Source organism: Berghia stephanieae, chromosome 3, assembly GCF_034508935.2.
Source record: "Berghia stephanieae isolate SIO BIC M18660-M18661 chromosome 3, UCSD_Bste_1.3, whole genome shotgun sequence".
In the NCBI taxonomy this organism is placed as follows: domain Eukaryota; kingdom Metazoa; phylum Mollusca; class Gastropoda; order Nudibranchia; family Aeolidiidae; genus Berghia; species Berghia stephanieae.
In genome coordinates, this window is record NC_088362.1 from 21554529 (window position 1) to 21567028 (window position 12500).

The window sequence follows — 12500 nt, forward strand, 5'->3', positions numbered from 1 at the left end:
GCTATTTCAATACGAAGCAGAAGTCAGAGCCATTCGAAACATTACAAGAAATACAAACAACAAAAATAAAGATAAAAATATCGGATCGGAAGGCCCTGGGTTCGAGCCTCGTGCTCGGCGCATAGTTGAGTCCTTGGAAAAGACTCTTTACTCACATTCTCTAACCGTACTCGGGTCTAAAATGAGTACCTGGCCGTTAACAGTGTTGCCTTTGTCCGAAAAATTGTAATATCGTCATGTCCCGTTCTACATGTTAAATGTTGCTGTTGACCAGGGAACTATTGTAAAGCGCTTTGAGCACATTCAGTGGACATTGCGCAATATAAAGCTCAATTTAATTTAATATGAATCAATTATAAATCCTCTCTTGCGGTTATACCAAAGCTGTTAAAAAATCGTAATATGTTGTTTCAAAACTTGTGTCTTGTTTTTAAAATTTCACTTCAAATACACATTACAAAGATGTTGTCGACGGTCAATTTAAATAAAATATTTCACTGGATAGACTTTAAAAAGTGAAAGTAATACATTCGAGTACAGTTTCCTTGAGCTTGAACTCATTCGAATATCCCAAATTTTTTCCTTATTATTTTTAGTTGTCATTCCATTCCTTACTTGTACTAATTTCACCTAGCCAATGTAAAAAAGGATTTGATTAATTCAAGGTTTTATTTTAATGCGCCCTGTTATTTCGACCACCGAAGATTTACTGTTACATTGACAGTTACGTTTGTGTACAATATGATACACATGCATACACACAGGCACTCACACACTCCATTGTCATTTCGCATAATTGACACCTCTCTTACTTATTCTTATCACTTCGCCATTCATTCTAATTTCAATGCCACACGCTATGATTTGCTACTAGTTGGCTACGTCATTAAATGAATGATGTGATACAGGAACCTTCTCCCAATAAGGTAAATAATAATTATAAATTTCCCTTTAATAGTCCTCATGCGGAAATTTGTCTTAGGGTTTATTCAATGGGAATGCTGAAATAACTCCGGTGTCAGCCGCAGCACAGCGCTGCAAATTGAGCAAGGGAGAGATCGCTTGTTGATGGCCACATGCCATGGTGTATATTCAAACTAGGTATCTTTTGGGTACGAAGCAAAGACCATACTGGTGAGCCACAAGTGTCAAGTACAAAGACATTTTTTTTTAATAATTAAAATTTAGCTTTATATAGCGCAATATCCACTAAATGTGCTCAAAGCGCTTTACAAATGACCCTGGTCAACAGCAACATTTAACATGTAGGACGAGACATGCGCCTTATTACAACTTTTCGGACAAAGACACCGCTGTGAACGGCCAGGTACTCATTTTACACATGAGTACAGTGAGAGAATGTAAGTAAAGAGCCTTTTCCAAGGACTCAACTATGTGCCGAGCGCAAGGCTCGAACCCAGGACCTTCCGATCCAAAAGCGAGTGTCATACTACCAGACCACATCCGCACAAAGACATCACGCTGAAAGTAATCGCATCAAATAGTTCTTCCTTCACACCTTCAGAGCTGCAAGGCTGGTGTAGCGGGAGTCTATCTCTGTTTCTTTAGTGTGAAACGGACAATAGTAATTGCTTGCTACCCCTTGGATAGGACAAATACAGATTCCCCATCATTCCTGGGTGGTCAGTGGGGTCAAATAAAAATCTCTACTTTGCCCTTAGCATGTAAAGCGAATACCCTAATAATTGAGCTAGAGGGACCAACTTCACATCAAAGACCCGTTTAAATATCTTTAAATATTTGAAATGAAAAAAAAAAATTAATTTAATGAATAGCAGTCCTTCAGAGGCATGAAGCCCAAGGAGCCAGGGTTTATCCCGGTTTCTATGGCATGAAACAGACAATAACAATTGCTTGCTACCCTTTGGATAGGAAGGTAGTCTATCACAAAGTACTTTCATGAGATCTGACAGACTTAGCTACCCAATCACTATCCCCCCCCCCCCCCCCCTTTCTACCACTTACATTACATCAGAAAAAGGGGCAAGTTGGAACAATGCAATGGTTTATTCCTCTGTTCCCCTCTCCTCTGCCTCCATCCATTCTAACCCCACCACTCTCAGCCACTACCATTACTAAATGCTCTTCAAGACCTAGTGCGGCTATGTGACCTAGTGGTATGACACTCGCTTTCGGATCGGAAGGTCCTGGGTTCGAGCCTCGCGCACGGCGCATAGTTGAGTCCTTGGAAAAGGCTCTTTACTCACATTCTCTCACCGTATTCAGGTTTAAAATGAGTACCTGGCCGTTAACAGCGTTGTCTTCGTCCGAAAAATTGTAATATCGCCTAACAGGCGCCATGTTTCGTCCTACATGTTATATGTTGCTGTTGACCAGGGACCCCTTGTAAAGTGCTTTGAGCACATTTAGTGGATATTGCGCTATATAAGTAAAGCACCGTCCCAATGATAAGAAAAGACATAATCTTCACATAAAAGCTCATTACCCAATCAGTTTTCATCAGGCACAGTTACTCAATCAGTCAGTTGTCACACATCATTCGCTTTATTAGGCATAGGTCTATCAACATATTGATCAGTCAGTCACTTGCCTCCCACTCGCCTTTTATTGAGTCGTCATGGTATGTTACACAAAGTACATGGTTGTTAAAAGGTCACCCAATGACTATTACTCCCCCACCCTCATCCCATCTCCATTCTTTGACGTCTGGGTTATTCCATTCTTCCCTTGGAATAGACCCTGAGACAAATTTCTCCTATGGGATGAATAAAGGGAATTTTATTATTCTATATGAGGCCATTGTGCGCGAGCTGTACTGTACGTAAGTTGACTACACTTCCTGATTTAGATTTTATTGCAGGTTTTATTATATTCAAAATTTTCCTTCTCCCATTTTTAGGTCGTCTCTGATGCAAATTTATAAGTTACAAACTTGGTTCCCAAGTGGCCTGGTTCAGTGCATGATGCAAAATTTTTTAGGAAATCTGGGCTATTCTTTGCATTTGAGGATCCACATCGCAGGGCTTTGGATGGTGTGATCCTTGGAGACAGTCGTTATATGTTAAGAAATTGGCTAATGACCCCAATATCAAAACCCCCAAAATAGAGGAGAAGAGGCATTTAACACCGCCCATCGTATCACAAAATGCACAATTGAAAGGTAAGTTTTACCAATCATATAATCCCACCCTCCAGGAAACAGTAACATTTTGATAATTTTGGAAATTTAATATTTCAGGTTTATTTTTATATCCACTTTAACAATACAATTTGCAAATGATCAATGAAAATAAAAGAAAATTAACCCCAAAAAAAGTTGTAATCATACTGTCATTGTCATGCCATTATAAACATTAAAATTTTTTTTGAAGAACTCAGATTAACCATTATAATTCTTCGCCTTCTAATTCTAATTAATGACTGAGAGAAAAAAAGAGAGAGAAAGAGAGAGAGAGAGAGAGAGAGAGAGAGAGAGAGAGAGAGAGGTCCATTTAATTTTAATTGGTTTTAAGTGTACATGTACAAGCAATTATTGTCATTTCAATAGTCATTGGAGTGGTTAAAAGAAGATGGAATTGTCTCCATGACGAGCTCAGAATGACGCCTGACAGAGCCTGCAAGGTTATTTATGTGTGTTTTTGACTCCACAACGTTGCTGTTGATGCTGGCCTACCCATGGAAGAAAACAACCGTAATGATGATGATGACAGCAATCATAACTTTTCTCCTATTGGGACTCAGAAAGGAGCATCTGAACAGAACGTCTTGCTGCTGGCAAGGCAGCCTTGCTGACTTTGATTAATAGTGCTTTTAGAAATATCGTTGAACCTCTCTAATCAGGAAATAAATGTAATCATTAATGTAGTACATCAATACAAGTATACTGTGTGCAGTATTCTTTTTGTGATGAGCTACATAAATGTCATACTGTTTTAATTATTGTTCAAGCATATGGAAACACATTTCTATATCATATTACTACAAATCGCCTGTCAGGCATCTAGTACTCTTTGACTATCCTCTTTTACTCCTTTTTACTGGCGCTGATGTGTTGCAGGTGCTGTAAAACCCTTAAAAACAAAAACAAACCTGTTTTGCAGGAAGTATTAAAGTGCATTCACTGTATTTTTTTCTGGAATAGGTCTGATATAAATTGGAAAACTAAACAAGAATTCTCATGCCTGAGTCGGTTATCAAACAGAAGACAAAGGGACATTAAAATTTTCTTTTTTTTTAAGGTCATCAAAATCCTGAGTTGAGCAATCAAATTTTAACTGCCCTATTGTCATAAGACAATTACATATTGTAAGACCTTTTGTATAAATCATTATACCAGCCGCTTAGCCAAAGCCCAGGATAGTCCCAAGTCACATTTGTGATAAGGGTCTTAAATCGCCATGCCACTGTACAAGTTTGTGACAATAGGCCAAAATAACAATCTGTATTTATTCCAGAGGATTTGTTCTACCAATAACATAAGGAACAATGGAGTGATTGTAGTAAAAAAAAGGTCTTAAACACTGCACGCATGCGATTTTAAGTAAATTTTAACAAAAACATATCAGCTCTATCAAAAGTACAGATTGAGATAAATACAGGACTAAAACCCCTCTAAATAACAATTAGAAAATCTCAAGAACCATTTTAAAAAATGGTTTAAGGCAATTCATAAGACATGTTTTAACTGCAATTTTCTAAGATATTATGAGGCCAATTTTTTCTACACTACGGACAAATGTATTGCAACATGTCTCCATGGATTGCTTTAAACCATTTTTAAAATTGACTCAAAATACATGTGACTGAATTAATATTCAAATTCAAGACATTAGAAACCAATTGGGTCATGGATAAAAACTAAATGATGACGTCATTTGTGAACGCTCCCAGGTGTGATTTTCATACATGAATTAATTTCCTATAACTGTCATCCGCATTTTTTGCGGCCGCAAATCAGGGCGATCCGCAAATTTGGGCAAATTTCCCAAAATTGGCAAATCGTGGCAAATTTTGGAAAAATTGGCAAATCGCGTGGCAAATTTTGGGGGAAAAAAGAAGCGAAAACAAAATAACGAATAAAAAAGGTGCGAAACTTGAGAAATGTTGCAGCTTTGCCTAGCCCCAAACCAAGGGAAGCTATTCTCTACGGATAATGGTCTCGTGCTCGCAGTGCATACACTGCAATCCCCAATTTTTGTGACATTCCTCAGCATGAGTTCACGAGGTATATTGAGAAACTGGGGCCCTGTGCTGTGAGAGATTCTGATACTGGAATTATAGATCTGACCCTATTTTGAAAGTCTGTGGCAGATTATGTTCTAGCTCTCGCTGCATTGGCGTCCCGGTATGCCTTCTCAACATGCTCGTCAGCTGATGCTGAGCAAAGCTTTTCTCTTTACAATCTTGTCTTGTCTTCCAGAAGGCGTAGACTCACAGAAAACATCAAAGGACTAGTTTTCCTTTACTACAATAAGTTTATCGATGCCTCTTTTTTTGAGTAGTAAAAGAAAACTAGGCCTTTGATGAGTCTGACTGAAAGTGTACGTTTGTGTGTGTGTGTGTGTGTGTGTGTGTGTGTGTGTGTGTGTGTGTGTGTGTATGTGTGTGTGTGGTTGTCGAGCACATGGAACTTTAATATAGATCATGCCCATTGTGTTAGTCGTGTCCCTTAGTAGTATGTCCCGAATTTATTCCCTGTCGATTCTTATATTATTTTGTCTATATATCTGATCCTGGCTGTGTCTTAAAGTTCTTTTAATACATTTTAGTCCTGTGCCGCCCGATTCTGTGGGGAATGTCAGTATTTCGTGTGGAATGGGTTTTGCGTCTTGTAGTACGAATGTGTCTATGCGTCTTTCTAATTTCTTTATTGTGGTGTACGGAGATAAAAAATATAAAGTGAGTAGATGTGACTCATATATAAGGGAACAACACAAAACAAACAACGTTTCGGCCCTTGGCCTTCGTCAGGAGACAGTAAACAAAACCACAAACAAATATGTAAATTTACAAAATATCACATTTTGTCAAATGTGGAAATAAAGTTAATGTGAGGAAAGGGCGTCGAGTGTTGATGCAAGAAGTGGCGCGAGATAAGGAGAGAGAGAGAGGGGGGGGGGAGAGAGAAAGAATGAGAGAGAGAGAATGGAGAGGATGTGTATATGTTTGTGTATGTATGTCCGTGTGCGTATGTCTGTGTATGTGTATATATAGTAAAAGTAACTGCAAAAAGGTCTTAAAAATGGGGATGGGGGTGAGAGAGCGATTGATTGGGTGGTTAGTATATCATACCAAATATATATCAATGAACAAAATGAGAGGAGGAGAGATAGGTAGATAGAAGGAGATAGATAGAGAGAGAGAGAGAGAGAGAGAGAGAGAGAGAGAGAGAGAGGAGAGAAATAGAGAGAGAGAGAGAGGGGAGAAAATAGAGAGAGAGATGGATAGATAGATAGGTAGGTAGATAGAAAGATAGATAGATAGAAAGATAGATAGACAGATAGATAGATAGATAGAGAGAAAGGGAGAGAGGATGTAAGTTTCCGTGAGTGGTCGGTCTAAGACTGGTAGAAGGAGTTAGTGTGTAGGTAGGTAAGTATTAAGGTAGAGATGAAGGCGGAGGAAAAGGTAAGAAAGAATAGTTGTAATTTTAACGTAATTTGGAGAGACTTAATATCGGGAAAAAAAAAAAAATTGGGTGGGGGGGGGGGGGGGGGTTTATTAGAAGAAAATGAAAGAGGTGATAAAGGAAAAAGAAGTAAATATGAAAATGAAACTTATCGAATGGATGATGATGGAATCGTTGATCCGCAGGATTGGAGAAAGAAATAAACACAAATAGAATGGGCTTATGCAAACCGAATGAAGAAATTAAAACTGGTAGAGTAGATAGAAAGATAGATAGATAGAAAGATAGATAGACAGATAGATAGATAGAAAGATAGATAGACAGATAGATAGATAGATAGAGAGAAAGGGAGAGATGATGTAAGTTTCCGTGAGTGGTCTATCTACCTACCTATCTATCTATCCATCTCTCTCTCTCTCTCTATTTCTCTCCCTCTCTCTCTTTTTCTCTCCCTCTCTCTCTCTCTCTCTATTTCTCTCCCTCTCTCTCTCTCTCTCTCTCTCTCTCTCTCTCTCTCTCTCTCTCTCTCTCTATCTATCTATCTATCTCCTTTTATCTACCTATCTCTCCTCCTCTCATTTTGTTCATTGATATATATTTGGTATGATATACTAACCGCCCAATCAATCGCTCTCTCAACCCCATCCCCATTTTTAATACCTTTTTGCAGTTACTTTTACTATATATACACATACACAGACATACGCACACGGACACACATACACAAACATATACACATCCTCTCCATTCTCTCTCTCTCTCTCTCTCTCTCTCTCTCTCTCATTCTTTCTCACTCCCCCCCCCCCTCCCCCCCCTCTCTCTCTCTCTCTCTCTCTCTCTCTCCTTATCTCGCGCCACTTCTTGCATCAACACTCGACGCCCTTTCCTCACATTAACTTTATTTCCACATTTGACAAAATATGATATTTTGTAAATTTACATATTTGTTTGTGTTTTGTTTACTGTCTCCTGACGAAGGCCAAGGGCCGAAACGTTGTTTGTTTTGTGTTGTTCCCTTATATATGAGTCACATCTACTCACTTTATATTTTTTATCTCCATTTTACTGGCTCATTTAGGCACCTCTAGCTTTGGTGTACGGAGGTTTGAAGATTTTGATGTACCTAGTATAAGATTTTTTGGAATGATGTAGGTGTTCACTATCCTGGTTCTATCGAATATATTGGCCTTAATGTATATAACAATCAATGAGTTGTTGCATATGAAACTGTGGCATCATAATAATATTTATACAAATTGTCGGGTACAGCAGCAAGTTTGTTATAACGCAATACATAAATAAACGTTATGCGAGTTGCTTGTTTGTAAATAAAAAGGAAGATATTGCAATTACATCAATATCGTATAAAGAAATAAAATATACATTATGAAGGCATGGATATCCCCGATCTAAGGAAAGTAAATTTGACTTTTAAAGTTTACTTTACTAGGAGAAATTAATATCTCAATAAGAAATGTATCAACCGACAATCTACTAATGAAAACAATAATAATAATACTCTGCTTAGTTATCAGAGCAACTAACTTATGGTTGGAGAACACACACACTCTCACATACACACACACACACACACACACACACACACACACACACACACTACTTGAGCACCGCGGCTTGCAGCCTGTAGTAATAATGACATCATTCTATTACACACACACACATATATATATTTATATATATATATATATATATATATATATATATTATATATATATATGTGTGTGTGTGTGTGTGTGTGTGTGTGTGTGTGTGTGTGTGTATTCGTGGGAGATACTAGAGTACTTGATAACATTAATTTGAGCATGTAGGACACTCACATTGTATTTTGTCAGGGCGATCGTTTCAGTGCTGGTCGCACCTCATCGGCTGATGATAAATCCATAGTTCGAAGTTGATATTTGCGTCCCTTTTTCTTGTTCCGGTCTATTTGTTATTAATTTGGTGGTGTGCGTGTGTGTGTGTGTGTGTGTGTGTGTGTGTGTGTGTGTGTGTGTGTGTCTGTGTTTTGTGTAAAGTAAAATAAGAGAAAGCAATGCAGAGAGAGGAAAGGGGGGAGGGGGAGAAATGGAGAATGAGAGAGGGGGAGGGAGAAAAAAAGAGAGAAAGAGAGGGAGAGAGAGTAACATGGCGAGATAGAGAAAGCAAATGATACAGATAAGTTGCAACATAAAGTGGACGATTTAGAGAGGGGGGGGGGAGGAGGAAACAGAAATTGAGAGATTGAGAGAGAGAGAGAGAGAGAGAGAGAGAGAGAGAGAGAGAGAGAGTTATATAGATAGAGAGAAAGGGAGAAAGAGGGAGAGAGAGAGAGAGAGAGAGAGAGAGAGAGAGAGAGAAAGAGATCGCTCCCGAGTTATTGAGCTACTAACCAAGTGTCACTTTCCAAGGTAAGCATTATTTGATTGATCAATCCCAGAGCCAGGATGAAGTATGATAATATTAAAAATTGTTAATCTATTAGTAAATTCAGAATGACACAGCCTATGTTATGCAAAACAAATATTAAATCATTCTCTCTTGTTTGTCTGCACCATGGATTTTAGCTCGATATTATAAATCCATATCTCCCCATTAAATCATCTCTATTATTCAAATGCACCAGGGATTTTAGATTTATATTCATAAATCTGTATCTGGAGACAATACTTTATACTTTTATGTTAACGATGGCTACGGAGATAACTCACTAACCTAAGAAATGATGTCAAAATATGAGTCCTAATGGGTCCTTGTGCCAGGCTATAGATAGTATGCGATTTGGCTGAGAACGTGAACGTTTATAGTCTGGTTAATACAGTTTAGTGAGAAATACTCATAAACGCGGATGGCAAAAAGCAATAACAAAAGACCTGAGTGACGTCATCTTCGAACTATCTATAGCCTGACCGTAGCCATCGTTGTATATAGCCTGACACTGAAATCCAAAAGGACTGGCAGTTTGACGTCATTATTTGGGTTTTGCACCGCCTAGTGAGTTGTCGTTAGTGGTGCTCATGGTTGAACTATTGAATACAACTCACGATTTGTTTTCTTTTGTGGCCAAAGACTGGCATTTTGATGTCATTTTTTTGGTCAGTGTCAGGCCGTGGCCTTCGTAAAGTTATGGCCTGATACTGACCAAAAAATGACGTCAAAATGCCAGTCTTTTGCCACAAAAGAAAACAACTCGTGAGTTGTATTCAATAGTTCAACCAATGAAATAACTTGTTTCCATGAGCTCTACTAACGACAACTCACTAGGCGGTGCAAAAACCAAATAATGACGTCAAACTGCCAGTCTTTTTGGATTTCAGTATCAGGCTATAACATAACGATGGCTACGGTCAGGCCCTAAGTTAACGATCTACGGTCTGACCCTGACAAATAATTAAGTCAAAAGAGAAGTTTATGGCCACAAAAGAAAGCAAATAGTGAGTTGTGTTCAATAGTTCAACCAATGTGATCATTTATTTCTATGAGCATAACTAAATATAACCGTGGCCTTCGTAAAGTTATGGCCTGATACTGACCAAAAAAAATGACGTCAAAATGCCAGTCTTTTGCCACAAAAGAAAACAAATCGTGAGCTGTATTCAATAGTTCAACCAATGAAATAACTTGTTTCCATGAGCTCTACTAACGACAACTCACTAGGCGGTGCAAAACCCAAATAATGACGTCAAACTGCCAGTCCTTTTGGATTTCAGTATCAGGCTAAAACATAACGATGGCTACGATATAACTCACCAGGCGATGCACTAACACTATAAACTGACGTCAAGAGACAAGTCTTAGTGTCAGGCTAAAAGTTAACGAAGACTACGTATGGATACAGGTTTGTTTGTTTGCTTGCTTGCTTGTTTGTTTGTAACAATTATTGATCAATAATTGGTTTACAAAAGCCATACTTTTTTAAAATTTCCTTTCTAACTCCATTTTCCATGGAGGATTTTGACTTCTTCAAAGTTGTGAATTCGGTTGTTTTGGGTTTGTTTGTTTTTTTCAACGGTCATTAAACGGTTATGATTTTTTGGGTGAAATGCGTTTTGCTGGAGGTCGACACCAACTTCATCTTAGTAGAGAGCGGTGGGGGCTGCCTGAAGCCTGGCATCGTGGAAATTCCTAACAGGTGAAAATGGAAAGGCTTCGGATGGGAACAGTACACATAATGGACGTTTCGGGTACAAACCCTTCGTCAGCTTAACAATAAACAACACAACCTTGAAAATGTTCCTTTGTTTATTGTTGTGCTGACGAAGGGTTTGTACCCGAAACGTCCATTGACTGCACTGTTCCTATCCGAAGCCTTTCCATTTTCAACTTTTTCTTTAGCGACTTCATCTTAATGCTATATTTTATTTTAAAAACGGACACAATAGATAGTATGAAGTTGACGTTACTCAGGTCTTTGTTATTGTTTTTTGCCATCGGCGTTTATGAGTAATTCTCACTAAACTGTATCAACCAGACTATAAGCGTTCGAGGTTACACATAGTTTGTGTGTTGGTCGATTATACTCCCAGATGGCAATGTTGTCAGTTTCGTAGCCAAGCGCATACTATCTATAATCACCCCTCCCTTGGTAAACGCAATCCGGCTAATCGGGTTATAAATGGTATCCACACTTCCCGATTTAAAGGGTCTGCATTCAAAGTTATTTGCATAAAGTGATGATTTTAATATCAGACACTTTCTCTCGTCATCTGTTTTAGTAATAAATTACCCATTGCCACACTAATGATTTCATATTCTACACAATCTGACGACAGGAAAGGTAAGACCTTCTCTCATACGTTGCATCTTGTAACCGCTTTGTTAAATGTTTTTTTTTTACTTCATTTTATTTTTAGAATAGAATCTGAAAGTCTCGCTCGTTGTTTGGACATTTAATTTTGAATTGCATTGCAATTTCTTTCAACGGATAGACGTCTACATTTGACACATATTTTTATTCTCCTCGTAATTTGTTGTTTTTGTTTGTTTGTTTTGTTTTGTTTTGTTTGTACTTGAAGAGGGGGGAGGTATGTTTTGTTTTGGTTTATATTTTTAGGGGTTTTTTGGGGGGAGGGCGCTTTTTGGGTTTTTTCTTTTTCTCTCTATTATTTTTTTTGTTTTGTTTCGTTTTATTCTCTTTTTGTTGTTGTTGTTGTTGTTGTTGTTGTTGTTGTTGTTGTTGTTGTTGTTGTTGTTGTTGTTGTTGTTGTTCTTTGTTTGTTTGTTTGTGGGGGGGGGGTGGATTTTTTTTACGCACCAAATTGTATGCATTGTCTTATAATCCGCTCAATTAAGCACTCCTTACTGACCTCCTTAATGGCGTTCAATAACGCCAGGAAATATTGGATTTCTTCAAACCGCTTCTTAACTGGACATGGCAGAACTGCATCAAATATGTGCAGATGGAAACTTGGAAACAGTGATACCTGCCAGAAATGTCAGGCAGCCCCAGAGACCAGCGATCTGAATGTCCTCCACTGTCTAGTCACTAAACTTGAAGGCGGCTATGAAACCATCCTTAGGGCGGAGGAAGACTTTAGAAGCTGGGTTGACGAAATACATTTGGAGGTGTAGCCATACGCTACTACTACTACTACTACTACTACTACTACTACTACTACTACTACTACTACTACTACTACTACTACTACTACTACTACTACTAATGACATAGAGAACGTTTCATTTTGTCTCCATTCCAAGATTTTTTATGCAGAAAGGACGTGCCGGACATTTCTCTGCCGTCGATCTAGTCTTATTGATTGTATTTATGTCTCCATTGTTTTTGTTGTTGTTAGCCGAAGAAGGGTTTTGATCCCGAAACAGTCCGTATTTGTGTGTGTGTGGGGGGGGGTGTTTGTTTGTTTGTTTTGTTTTGTTGTTTTTTGTGTTTTTT

At 38.3% G+C, this 12500-nt stretch overlaps 1 protein-coding gene and 1 long non-coding RNA gene across 3 annotated transcripts in view; both read left to right on the plus strand.

The window, feature by feature from the left end:
• LOC144969493 (uncharacterized) overlaps positions 1–3626 on the plus strand; it is a 6721-nt gene extending 3095 nt beyond the window's left edge. Inside the window, exons 2-3 of one of the 2 annotated variants that reach the window (XR_013644758.1) lie at positions 2882–3142; positions 3530–3626. This is a non-coding gene — a long non-coding RNA (uncharacterized LOC144969493). Of the gene's footprint in view, positions 1–2881; positions 3181–3529 lie in introns of those variants that run through there. The other variant, XR_013644759.1, reaches the window with a different exon arrangement.
• A 7664-nt stretch (positions 3627–11290) lies between these two features.
• LOC144969494 (uncharacterized) overlaps positions 11291–12500 on the plus strand; it is a 10073-nt gene continuing 8863 nt past the window's right edge. The window contains exon 1 of the mRNA XM_078908622.1: positions 11291–11384. Within this exon, the coding sequence (XP_078764748.1) occupies positions 11348–11384 (37 nt within the window). The 5' untranslated portion in view covers positions 11291–11347. The remainder of the gene's footprint in view (positions 11385–12500) is intronic.